The sequence below is a fragment of the Phacochoerus africanus genome, chromosome 9 (genome assembly GCF_016906955.1).
Source record: "Phacochoerus africanus isolate WHEZ1 chromosome 9, ROS_Pafr_v1, whole genome shotgun sequence".
Taxonomy (NCBI): Eukaryota; Metazoa; Chordata; class Mammalia; order Artiodactyla; family Suidae; genus Phacochoerus; species Phacochoerus africanus.
In genome coordinates this window covers 53,523,378-53,536,780 of record NC_062552.1, presented here as the reverse complement: position 1 = coordinate 53,536,780, position 13,403 = coordinate 53,523,378, and the positions used below count along the sequence as shown (strand labels likewise).

The following is a 13,403-nucleotide window of genomic DNA, read 5'->3' as shown; positions in this document are numbered from 1 at the left end:
TCGAATCAGAGCTGTAGTCTCCGGCCTACGCCAGAGCCACAGCAACGCGGGATCCGAGCCGCATCTGCAACCTACACCACAGCTCACGGCAACGCCGGATCGTTAACCCACTGAGCAAGGGCAGGGACTGAACCCGCAACCTCATGGTTCCTAGTCGGGTTCGTTAACCACTGCGCCACGACGGGAACTCCTAGTCTCATTTTTTTAATGTGATGTTTTATAACCAAGTTGTTTCAGATGCTGTGTCATCCTTGCATTGCAGGACTAAAATCCCACTTGGTCATGGTGTTTGATCCTTTAATTGGCAACTGAGTTCTATTTGCTAGTACTTTGTTGAGGATTTTTACAGTAGCATTCATAGGGGATATTGGTCTATAGTTTCCTTGGAGTGCCTGTCAGGCTTTGGTACCAAGGTAATGCTGGCCTTATTGATTGACTTATGTTCCCCCCTCCTCAGAGTTTTAGAAGAGTTTGAGAAGGATAGGTCTTCATTCTCTTTTTAAGAGCTCGGTAGAATTTGCAAAATGAAGCCATCTAGTCCTGAGCATTTCTTTGTTGGGAGAGTTTTTTTGGTTTGTTTTCTGGTTTCTGGGGTTTTTTTGTTTTTTTGTCTTTTGTCCTTTTAGGGCCGCACTTGGGGCATATGGAGGTTCCCAGGCTAGGGGTCTAATCGGAGGTACAGCTGCTGGCCTACACCACAGCCACAGCAACACCAACACCAGATCTGAGCCGCGTCTGCAATCTACACCACGGTTCATGGCAACGCCAGATCCTTAACCCACTTAGTGAGGCCAGGGATCGAACCTGCAACCTCATGGTTTCTAGTCGGATTCGTTTCCACTGTGCCATGGCAGGAACTCTAGAGGGAGGTTTTTTTTAAATTATTATTACTGACTGAATATTCTTACTAGTTATAGGTATATTCAGATTCTCTCTTCATGATTCAGTCTTAGTAGGTTGTGTGTTCCTAGGAATTTGTTCATTTTATCTCGGTTATCCAGTTTGTTGGCATATAGTTGTTTATAGACTCCCTATAGTCCTTTTATTTCTATATAAATCAGTAGTAATGTCCCCCAATTCTCTGATGGTAGTAATTTGAATCTCCTTCTTTCCTTTCTTTCTTTTTTATTGAAGTATACTTGATTTATAATATTGTATTAATTTCTGTGTAGCAAAATAACTCAGATATATGTACACACGTACACATATACATATATTCTTTTTTGAAATTCTTTTCCATTGCGGTTTATCAGGATATTGAATATAGTTCCCTGTGCTATACAGTAGGACCTTGTTGTTTATCCATTTTATATACAATAGCTTGTTTACATTTGCTAAATAACCCCAATCCTCTCCCCCTTGGCAACCACAAGTTCTTTCTCTCTATCCATGGATCTATTTCTGTTTTATAGATAAGTTCATCTGTGTCATATTTTAGATTCCACATATAAGTAATATCATATGTTTTTTGGTCTTCCCTTTCTGATTTACTTCACTTAGTATAAGGATCTCTAGTTCCATCCTTCTTTCTTTTTTCATAATCTCTAAAGTTTTTTTCAATTTTGTTGGTCTTTTCAAAGAACCAACTTTTGGTTTTGTTGATTTTCTCTGTTTGTTTTTCTGCTATTTTACTTATCTCTGCTGTAGTTGATTAGTTTCTTCATTCTGCTAGCTTTGGGTTTGTTCTTTTTCTAGTTCCTTAAGGTCTAAAGTTCAGTTTTTGATTTGAGAGCTTTCCTGCTCTTTAACACAGGCAATTGCAGTCATAAATATCCATCTTACTACTGATTTTACTGTATTCCATAACTCTGCATATGTTTTCATTTTTATTCATCTGAAGGTACTTAAAGAGTGTGTTAATTTCCACATAATTGTGAACTTTTCAGTTTACTTTCTGTTAGTGATTTCCAGTTTCATTCCATTGTTATTGGTAAAAGTACTTTGTATGACTTGGAAATTTTAAAATTCATTGACTTGTTTTGTGGCCTAACATATATTCCATCCTGGAACATGTTCCATTTGCACTTGAAAAAAATATCTGTTCTGTTGTTGTTCTGCATATGTCTATATGGAAGTACCCAGGCTAGGGGTCAAATTGGAGTTGCAGCTGATGGTCTACACCACAGCCACAGCAATGCAGGATCCGAGCTGCATCTGTGACCTACACTGCAGCTCACAGCAACACCAGATCCTTAACACACTGAGTGAGGCCAGGGATGGAACCTGTGTCCTCATGGATGCTAGTCAGATTCGTTTCCCCTGAGCCACGATGGGGAAGCCTTGATTCCTTATTGATCTTGCATCTATATTATTCTTTACTGATCTGGTATCTATAATTGAAAGTGTGTTATTAAAGTATCCAGCCATTATTGTAAGTGTCTGTGTCTCCCTTCAATTTATACTCTGAAACTCTAATTGTTTGGTGCATATGTGCTTAAAATTGTTACACCTTCTTGGTGAGTTTACCTATTTATTAATAATGTCCTTTGTCTCTTGAAATGATTTTTGACTTAAAGTCTATTTTATCTGATACTACCATAGCCACCTCAGCTCTCTTTTGGTTATTTGCATGGAATATGTTTTTCCATTTTTAAATTTTCAGTCTATGCCCTGGTATCTGATCTGAGTGAATCTTTTGTAGACAGAATGTAGTCAGATCATGTGTTTTTATCCATTCTGCCAGCTGTGCCTTTTGATTGGGGAGTTTAATCCATTTACATTTAAAATAATTACTCTTGGAAGACCTAACTTAATGCTGTTTTATCTTCTGCATGTCTTACAGCTCTTTTGTCCCTCATATCCTCCATTACTGCCTTTATGTTTCTTTGATTTTTTTGTAACAACATGTTTGCTCACCTTCTTAATTCCTTTGCAGATTATTCTATAGATACCTTCTTTATGGTTACCATAGAAATTACATATAACATCCTGAAGTTATAGCTAAATTTTACCTTTACTGGAGATCTTTATATCTTAAAGTCCATATGACTTTAAGTAACAGTATAATTTCCTTTCACTTCAACTTGAAAGACTCCCTTTATCATTTCTAGTGGCCACCTCTAGTGGTAATGGACTGTCTCAGCTTTATTTATCTGGGAATGTCTCATTTCCTACTCCATTTCTGAAGGACAGTTTTGCCAGATACAGAATTCTGGTTGACAGGTTTTTTCCTTTTAGCACTTTATGGAATTATCCCAGTGCCTACTGGCCTCCAAGTTTTCTGCTGAGGAATCAGCTGATTGTCTTATTGAGACTCTCTTCTCAGGTGTGTTTGTGATGAGTCACTTTTCTCTTGCTGCTTTCAAGATTCGCACTTTGTCTTGGCTTTTGACAGTTGGGATATAATGTGTATCAATATGGTTCTTTTAAGGTTTATCCTACTTGGAGTTGTTTACCTTCTTGTTTTTGTATATTCATGTCTTTCTTCAAGTTATTGAAGTTTAGGGCTATTAAAGGAGGTAATAATCTCTGCTCCTTTTTTCCTCTCCCCTCTTTCCTAGACTCTGATAATGCATATATAGGTCTATCTGATGTTGTCCTGTAAATCTCTTATGCTCTTGTCAGTTTTCTTTATTCCTTTTCCTCCTCCACAGACTCAATCATTTCAAATGCCCCATCTTCAAATTTATTGAATCTTCTGCCTGCTCAAATATGTGGTAGAACACCTTTAGGGAATTTTTCACATCATTTTTTATACTTTTCAGCTCCAATTTTTTTTTTTCTTTTTACAGCTGCACCTGTGGCATATGGAAGTTCCCAGGCAAGGGGTTGAATCAAATCTGCAGCTGCCAGCATATACCACAGACACAACAATGCCAGATCTGAGCTACGTCTGCAACATATGCTACAGCTTGCAGAATGCCAGATCCATAACCCACTGAGCAAGGCTAGGAATTGAACCTGCGTCCTCATGGATATACTAGACGGTTTCCTAACACGCTGAACCACAGTGGGAACTCCTCAGCTCCAAAATTGTTATTTGGTTCCTCTACATAATTCCTGTCTCTTTACTGACATTCTCATTTTGTTCATCTATCATTTTCCTGATTCCCTTTAGTATTTTGTCAATGTTTTCCTTTAGCTCTTTGAGCATGTTTGTCTAGGAGTTCCCCAGTGGCTCAGTGAGCTAAGGATCTGGCATTATCACTGCAGTGGCTCTTACTACTCTTGTGGCATGAATTCAATCTCTGCCCTGGGAACTTCCACATGCTGTGGGCATAGCCAAAAAACGTCTTTGTCTGATAAGTCATTGCCTGTGCTTTTTCAGGGATGGTTCCTGCCAATTTGTTTTCTTCTTTCAAATGAGTTCTCTTTTTCTGTTTCTTTGGTCTTGTCAATTTTTTTTATTGTTGAAAGCTGTAAATTTGAAAAAACAGCCACCTCTCTCCACTCATCGCAGTTTGGCTCTGTGCCAGGAAAGCACTTAACTAAGTATCTTGCATGTGCTGAGCCTTGGGTTTAGCCCAGTGTTAAAGCTTAAGGTCTCTTCAGGTCTTTTCTGAGTAAGTCTTTCCTTGGACATTTCCCCTCTATATACATCTGCTTTTAAAAAAAAAAAAAGTATTATAGTTGATTTACAATGTTTTGTCAATTTCTGCTATACAGCAAAGTGACCCAGTTATATAATTATATACTCTTTTTTTCACATTATCCTCTATCATGTTCTATCACAAGTGATTAGATGTAGTTCCCTGTGCTATACAGCAGGACCTCATTATTTATCCACACCAAATGCAATAGTTTGCATCTGCTAATGCCAAACTCCCAGTCCATCCCACTCCCTCTCCCACCTTCTACAACCACAAATCTGTTCTCCATGTCCATGAGTTTCTTTTCTCTAGATAGGTTCATTTGTGCCATATGTTAGATTCTAGATATAAGTGATATCATATGGTATTTGTCTCTTTCTGACTTATTTCACTTAGTAAGAAAGCCTCCAGTTCTATCCCTGTTGCTGCAAATGGCATTATTTTGTTCTTTTTATGGCTGAGTAGTATTCCATTGTGTATATGTACCACCTCTTCTTAATCTGTTCATCTGTCATTGGACATTTAGGTGTTTCCATGTCTTGGCTATTGTAAATAGTGCTGCAGTGAACATAGGGGTGCATATGTCTATTTCAAGGAAAGTTATGTCTGGATATATGCCCAGGAGTGGGATCACTATATTGTATGGTGGTTCTTTATTTAGTTTTCTGAGGAACCTCCATACTATTTTCCATAGTGATTGTATCAATTTACATTCCCATCAGCAGTACAGGAGGGTTCTCTTGTCTCCACACCCTCTCCAGCATTTGTTATTTGTAGACTTACTAAGATAGCCATTGTGACTGGTTCAAGGTGGTACCTCCTTAGAGTTTTGATTTGCATTTCTCTGATAATTAGTGATGTTGAGCGTTTTTTCATGTGCCTGTTGGCCATTCTTATGTCTTCTTTGGAGAAATGTCTATTTAGGTCTTCTGTCCACTTTTCAATTTTGTTTTGTTTTGGTTTGGTTTGTTTGTTTTTTTTTTTTCTATTGAGTTGTATGAGTTGTTTGTATATTTTGGAGATTAAGCCCTTGTCAGTTGCATCTTTTGCAACTATTTTCTCCCATTCCGTAGGTTGTCTCTTTGGGTTTTGTTTGTTTTTTGTTTTTTTTTATGATCTCCTTTGCTGTGTGTGCAAAAGCTTGTAAGTTTGATTAGGTCCCATTGGTTTGTTTTTGTTTTTATTTCTATTGCTGTGGGAGACTGACCTAATAAGAATACATTTGTGTGGTTGATCTCAGAATGTTTTGCCTGTGTTCTCTTCTAGGAGTTTTATGGTGTCTTGTCTTATGTTTAAGTCTTTAAGCCATTTTGAGTTTATTTTTATGCATGGTGTGAGGGTCTGTTCTAATTTCACTGATTTACATGTAGCTGTCCCGTTGTCCCAGCACCACTTGTTGAAGAGACTTTTTCCCATTTTATAGTCTTGCCTCCTTTGTTGAAGATTAATTGACCATAGGTATCTGGGTGTATTTCTGGGTTCTCCATTCTGTTCCATTAGTCTGTATGTCTGTTTTTGTTCCAGTACCACACTGTCTTGATGACTGTGGCTTTGTAATATTGTCTGAAGTCTGGGAGAGTTATGCCTCCTGCTTGATTTTTGTTCTTCAGGATTGCTTTGGCCATTCTGGTTCTTTTATGGTTCCATACATATTTTTAGATTGTTTGTTTTAGTTCTGTGAAAAGTGTCATGGGTCATTTGAAAGGGATCACATTAAATCTGTAGGCTGCTTTGCGTAGTATGGCCATTTTAACAATATTAATTCTTCGAATCCAGGAGCACAGACTGTCTTTCCATTACTTTGAATCCTCTTTAATTTCCTTAATGAATGTTTTATAGTTCTCAGCATATAAGTCTTTCACCTCCTTGGTCAGGTTTATTCCTAGGTATTTGATTTGGGGGGGGGCAATTTTAAAAGGTATTGTATTTTTATATCTCTTCTCTAATATTTCATTGTTAGTATACAGAAATGCAACAGCTTTCTGAATGGTAATTTTATATCCTGCTACTTTGCTGAATTTGTTGATCAGTTTGAGTAGTTTCTGTGTAGAGTCCTTAGAGTTCTCTGTATATAGTATCATGTCATCTACATAGACTGATAATTTTACCTCATCTCTTGCAATTTGGAAACCTTTTATTTCTTTTGTTTCTGATTGCTGTGGCTAGGACTTCCAATACTATGTTGAATAAAAGTGGTAAGAGTGGGCATCCTTGTCTTGTTCCAGATTTTAGTGGTAATGCTTTCAGCTTTTCTCTGTTGAGTATTATATTGGCTGTGGGTTTCTCATAAATGGCTTTTATTATGTTGAAATATGTTCCCTCTCTATCCACTTTGGTAAGAGTTTTTGTCATGAATGCATGTTAGATTTTTGTCAAATTCTTTTTCGTCATCTATTGAGATGACCATGTGGTTTTTTACTTTTCTTTTGTTAATGTGGTGTATGACTTTGATTTGTGTATGTTAGACCATCCTGTGAACTTGGGATGAATCCCACCTGGTCATGGTGTATTATCTTTTATATATGTTGTTGCATTTGGTTAGCTAAAATTTTGTTGAGAATTTCTGTGTCTATATTCATCAAAGATATTGGCCTGTAATTTTCTGTTTTGGTAGTATCTTTGGTTTTAGTATTAGGGTGATGGTGGCTTCATAGATTATATCTGGGAGTGTTCCTTCTTCTTCAATGTTTTGGAAAAGTTTAAGAAAAATGGGTATAAGTTCTTTGTATGTTTGGTAGAATTCGCATGTGAGGCCATCTGATCCTGGACTTTTGTTTGTAGGGAGTGTTTTTGTTACATACTCAATTTCATGTCTAGTAATCAGTCTGTTCAATTGATCTATTTCTTTTTGATTAAGTTTTGGTGGGCTCTATGTCTCTAGAAAGTTGTCCACTTCTAGGTTGTCAAATTTGTTGATGTATAGTTGGTCATAGTATTTTTTTTTTATTTCTGCAGTATGCATTGAGAGTTCTCCTTTTTCATTTTATGTTGTTTATTTGAGTTTTTTCTTTCCTGTTCTTAGTGAATCTGGCCAGAGGTTTGTCGGTTTTGTTTACCCTTTCAAAGAACCAGTTCTTGGTTTTATTGATTTTTTTTTCTATTCTTTCTTTGGATCTCTATTTTAATTTCCTCTGATACTTATGATTTCCTTCCTTCTGCTGAATTTGGGTTTTGTTTGTTCTTCTTTTTGTAAATCTTTTAGGTGGTGGGTTAAGTTATCAATTTGAGATTTTCCTTTGTTTGAGGAAGGCCTGTATTGCTATGAACTTCCCTGTAAGCACTGCTTTTGTGGCATTCTATAGATTTTTGTTTTTTGTTTTTTTTTTTTTTTTTTTTTATCTTTTTGCCTATTCTAGAGCCGCACACATGGCATATGGAGGTTCCCAGGCTAGGGGTCTAATCAGAGCTGTAGCCCCTGGCCTACGCCAGAGCCACAGCAACACCAGATTCGAGCCGCATCTGCAACCTACACCACAGCTCATGGCAACACCAGATCCTTAACCCAGTGAGCAAGGCCAGGGACTGAGCCCGCAACTTCATTGTTCCTTGTCAGATTCGTTAACCACTGAGCATTCTATAGATTTTGAACAGTTGTGTTTTCATGATCATTCGTCTCAAGGTATTTTTAAATTTCCCTTTAATTTCCTCATTGACCCATTCATTTTTTAGTAGCCTGTGATTTAGTCTCCATGAGGTCAGTTTTTTTCTCATTTCTTTTCCTGTGGTTAATTTCTAGTTTCATGCTATTGTAGTCAGAGAAGATACTTGAAATAATTTCTATACTCTTTAATTTGTTGAGATTATTTTTGTGCCCCCGTATGTGGTCAATCCTTGAGAATGTTCCATGTGCACTTGAAAAGAATGTATATTCTGATTTTTTTTTTTTTTGGATGTAATGTCCTGAAAATGTTGATGAAGTCTAACTTTTCTATTGTGTCATTTAGGATCTCTGTGACCTTACTGATTTTCTGTTGAGGGGATCTGTCCATTAATGTGAGTGGGGTATTAAAGTCTCCTACTATGATTGTACTCCCATCAGTTTCTCCTGTTAGCATTTGTTGTATGTATTTGGGTGCTCTTGTATTAGGGGCACATATATTGACAAGTGGAATATCCTCTTCCTGAATCGACCCTTTTATCACTAGATAGGGTCCTTCTTTGTCTTTCTTCATAGCTTTTGTTTTAAAGTCTATTTTGTCTGAGTATTGCAACTCCCACTTTCCTGTCGTTTCCATTCCAGGTGCTGGTATCAATGGTCTTTTTGGCTCTCTCTGCTTTGCCCTCCTTAGTCCAGCTGCTATGCTTTTGTCTGCAGCTTTGAGGGTCCTCTGTCTCGACTGAGCTCCCCCTCAGTTCAGTGGCTTCCCAGGGTGTAGGTTCCTCTCCTCTTTCTCAGCTCCCTCTCAGGAGTTCTGGTCCCATGCTGATTCCTTGTTTTCTCTCTCTCTCTCTCTCTCTTTTTCTTTCATTCTATCCAGTTATGTGGAGGATCTCTGGTGCTTTTTGGAGGTTTAACATCTCCTGCCAGCATTCAGTAGGAGTTCTCTGTGAATCATTCTATGTGTAGATGGGGTTTTTTGGGATGTGTTTGTGGGAGAAAGTGAGCACCATGTCTTACTCCTCCGAGATCTTGATCTGCAGTCCAGCTGTTTTTGCATGTCTTGGTTTCCCTAAGAGGCTTTTCCTTGGAGCCTTAAGTGGTGCATTTGTATGTCTCCACATACAAACTCCTGCCCCAGGCTTTCTGTGTCTGTCATCTCCAGGCAGCCCTCCCAGGCAGTAGCCATTGCTTTTCCTCCTGAGAGCTCTGTTAGGTGAAACACAGACCAGTCCTTCGGGCAGCCTCTAGACAGGTAGAATGTTGCAAATAAGGCCAACTCTACTCCTTCCAGTTTGATGTAGAGTTCAAACATGGAGCAGCTCTTCTCAACTGGGCTGTCGCCTCCTCCAGACCAAGGGAGAGGTGGGACAAGGGTGAGTCAAAACACCATGACTCTTCCTACCATGTTGAATACAGCTTTTCCTTGACTGGGGGTTCATTTCGTTGCTGTAGGATCTTTGGCTGTTTTCCAGGGTTCCTGTAAGCTTCTCTATGGGCATGGAGTTCTCATTGGTGACCCAGAAGGGAGCACAGATGACCTCACTGGCAACATTGCCAATGAAGAGACTAAGGGCCCTAGGAGCACCGTGTACCAGCCACCCTGGGCCACAGAGAAGAAATATGAGCATGAACGTTTTCACAGCCCTTCAGCAAGTCAGCTTCCTCAGGGTGGATAGGAAGGCAGGCCTGGAGTGCAGCACAGACAGAAAGCCGCTGGGGTGTGAGTGGCTGAGCACTGCTGTGGCTGTTCCAAGAGAGCTGGTTCAGCAGCCACTGTGACCAGGGAGGGAGCATCAGGAAAGACACTCCCCCCTCCCGGGACGCTGCTCTCTGGGCAAGTGCGCTGTGAACCTGAGGCTATTCCTGCTCCCTCAACCCCCTCCCATTCACATGGTGGCAGAGACTCACCTAGAGCCGATGCTGCAATCTTCCACATTGCCAGCCTCTGGCCTGACAGCAGAGGCCAAGGCTTGTCAAGGTTCCCTACTTCTTCTCTTCCCAGAGCACCCTCCTTCCACACCTCCTGGGGCTGCTCCTGGCCCGGCAGCAGGTGTAGATAGTCTCTGCCCTGGCCTCTCGGGAAGCCCTGGCCTGGAGCAGCGGGGCTCTTACTGCTGGCTTCTGCCCTGTCCCGTAGTCCAGCACTGTGCACCTGAGCCCAGGAGAGCCCAGGCATCTTTCTTGGCACCTATCCCCAGCACTGTCAGCATCCACCTAGCAGAAGTACATCTAGCAGCATGGTGCTAGGTCCACTCCCTCCTAGGAAAACCCCCAGGGGTCACCTGCTGCCCCCACAAGGAGATTCCATGTTGAGAGCAGCAGTTAAGTCCTTGTTACTTCTAGGGAAAGTCACCTGCTTTTAGCTGCGGGGTCCAATTCTTCCAGTGACTTGGGCCTCAGATCCACCTACGTACAGGGCAGGGTGGCTGTACCTTGTAACCAGTCCCTGCAGCCCTGCTGCTGACTCCCAGGCCCTGGCAGAGCCAGCAGAACAGAAGGTGCAGTGGGGCAGAGGAGGCAGCTCCTGGCTAGTTGTCAACACCAGTCCTGGCTAAGGGGATAGGGGAGCCCTGGCCCTAGGTTGCCTTGTGGGAACACTTCCACGGGCAAGAGCTGGAAGGGACAGGGGCTGTTTCTCACTCACCATCAGCCCCGGGGTCAGGCCCTGAAACACCTGCCAGGGAAGGGTGGCCAGGGGACAGGAGCAGCCGAGCTGGGCCAACTAGCGTGCTCATGTACTGCAGGTACTGTGAGCAGTCCTCGCTCAGGAGCTTCACCACGAGGCTTCCGGGTGCTGAAAGCACGGCTTGGGTGGGTGGAGATGCCCTGAGGCGCCCCTGGCACAGAGCAGTTCCCATGCTGTGGGCTAGTGCTTTGACTGGCTTCTCCTCACAGGCTCACTTTCGCTGCCAGGAGGGCTGCTCCTGGAGGAGTGGGTCCAGATAGTGGCATCCATAATTCCAGCATTTCCTGCTTTGCAGACTGATGAAGAGAAGCAACAGGACTTGCCTGTGGTGATGCCAGTTTTTGACAGAAATACCTGCAGCATCCCCAAGTCGCAGATCTCCTTCATTGACTACTTCATCACGGACATGTTCGATGCCTGGGACGGTAAGAACTGGTAGCATGCACCTGCCTAGGTGCCAGGGGCGGCAGGGTGAGCAGCGGTGGTGTAGATTCTGACTGTAGAGCATGCTGGGGGCTCAGACTTGCAGGAAGGGCTGAGGAGAGGCAGAGAACTGTCACCAAGGGCCCCAGAGGCCTGGGCGCTCTGTGGAGGTGAGGGACACAGGCGAGCCACTCAGGGCCTGGCTCTTGTCATCCGGGGCCCAGAGGTGCTCATTAAATGGTGATTAAGCGATTAGTTCCCTTCTGCTTTATTTCCCAGCATTGTCAGCTCAACAGGTGGTCATGGAGCAGCTGCTGGCACTGAGCACAGGACCTGACCTGTTCGTTCAGGCTGTGTATCTGCCGTGGCTGTTGAGCATCATGCGACTGTCCGCTCCTCTCCCCCCACTTCCTTAAGGTGTTCTCCTTTTAGCCTAGACGTCTAAACTGAGGCTGTGAAGGGCTATCACATTCCCATCTTTTTCTCCAGCCTTTGTAGACCTACCTGAGTTAATGCAGCATCTTGACAACAACTTTAAATACTGGAAAGGACTGGACGAAATGAAGCTGCGGAGCCTCCGCCCGCCTCCTGAATAGTGTGCGACAGAGCCGGGGCCCCAATGCCATGCCCCTCTGGTCATCTGAATCCCTGAGTGCAGCCAGATTCCTTGGTCTTTTCCATATTAGGCAGGACAGAACCCCGGTCTGCAGAGCCTGTAAAAGCACACGAGGACGTCAGTAACCTTCCGTAAACACCATCTGATGCCACTGCCATAAAGTGAGACTTAGTCCACTGTACCTGGGCCTGCTGCTCTTGAGAAGGTCACACGAGGACCATGGTTTGCATTTGCTGCCATTAAAACATGAGCTCAGGACTGCCCCTGCAAAGGATATTGATGGATTTCCTGCCAGTGACAGAGAAGGCCTTGTTGCAGAGAATTCTCTCAGTTACGTTCTGCACTAAAGAACAACTAATGGCAATCGGATCTTTTCACCGCATAGAAGGTGCAGTCACTCTGGAACACTACTGAAAGTGACTTCTCAAATTGAATAGCAAATGAAAGAGACAAATTTTGAAGTTGATTATTAATATCAAATATTGAAATGTTTTATTTATTTTATTAGAAGTTCAATATTTTCTGTGAATTTAAAAATACTTTAAAGCCAAAGCCAACTTTAAATGCCATGACCAAATTCACATGATTCATAGTCCTTAAATATGTATTACTTGGTGTACAGACTTATTTTCATAATGCAAATTTAAAGACATAAAATGACATTTTTACTGGACTGTAGAAATATTTGTGTGTGTTAAACTTTTCTGATTGATGCTCATCAGGCAAAGCTGTTTTGCGGGTGGGTCTGAGTCCAGGAGAGCTGAGTGAGAAGTGCCCCTTCTGTGGGGATGGGGGCTCTGAGACAGCTCATGCTGTCTGATGGGCCGTGCAGGTGACTCCTCAAAGGGAAAGAAATTACTAGGACTTCACACTTTTTTCCTGAAATTTTATAACTGAATTTCCACAGGTCTGCCTTATTTTATACAGTGTTTCTATAAAATATTTCCCGATAAAAACAGCGAAAATGAAATATTTAGTGAATTGACATTTTATAACCAGCCTTGTTTTTTCATCTGCATTAGGAATCTTTGATTCCAGGAATTTATAAAGGTTCTGTATCTTCACATTTTGAACAAGTGTAGTACCATAAAAAAATGACACCTGGTGACATGTCAAACACTTGTCATTTCCTTTTAAACTTGTATGTTTTTTTCCAGATAAAAATGAAATTAAACTATTTGTTTTTAAAAAAAAAACAAACCACGTATCACCTTTTCTTTGAAGTTTTATTCTACTTAAAATACCTTATCTTGGAGTTCCCGTTGTGGCTCAGCAGAAACTAATCTGACCAGCATCCATGAGGTTGCAGGTTCGAGCCCTGGCCTCGCTCAGTGGGTTAAGGATCCAGCATTGCTGTGGGCTGTCGTGTAGGAGATGCAGCTTGGATCCCGAGTTGCTGTGGCTGTGGTGTAGTCCAGGGGCTACAGCTCCAATTCAGCCCCTGGCCTGGGAACCTCTGTATGCCACAAGTGTGGCCCTAAAAAGCAAAAACAAAACAATCAAAAAAAAAAAAACAAACCTTATCTTTTTCTCCCTCTAACTTTATTT

General features: G+C 41.6%; 1 protein-coding gene across 4 annotated transcripts in view; it reads left to right on the top strand.

The window, feature by feature from the left end:
* Nucleotides 1–13,048, top strand: part of PDE8A (phosphodiesterase 8A) — a 152,364-nt gene extending 139,316 nt beyond the window's left edge. For 3 of the 4 annotated variants that reach the window (XM_047796689.1, XM_047796691.1, XM_047796690.1), the window contains exons 21-22: nucleotides 11,112–11,241; nucleotides 11,729–13,044. In XM_047796689.1, the coding sequence (XP_047652645.1) occupies nucleotides 11,112–11,241; nucleotides 11,729–11,835 (237 nt within the window). In that variant the 3' untranslated portion in view covers nucleotides 11,836–13,044. Of the gene's footprint in view, nucleotides 1–11,111; nucleotides 11,242–11,728 lie in introns of all 4 variants that reach the window. The other variant, XM_047796687.1, reaches the window with a different exon arrangement.
* Nucleotides 13,049–13,403: the final 355 nt, after the last annotated feature.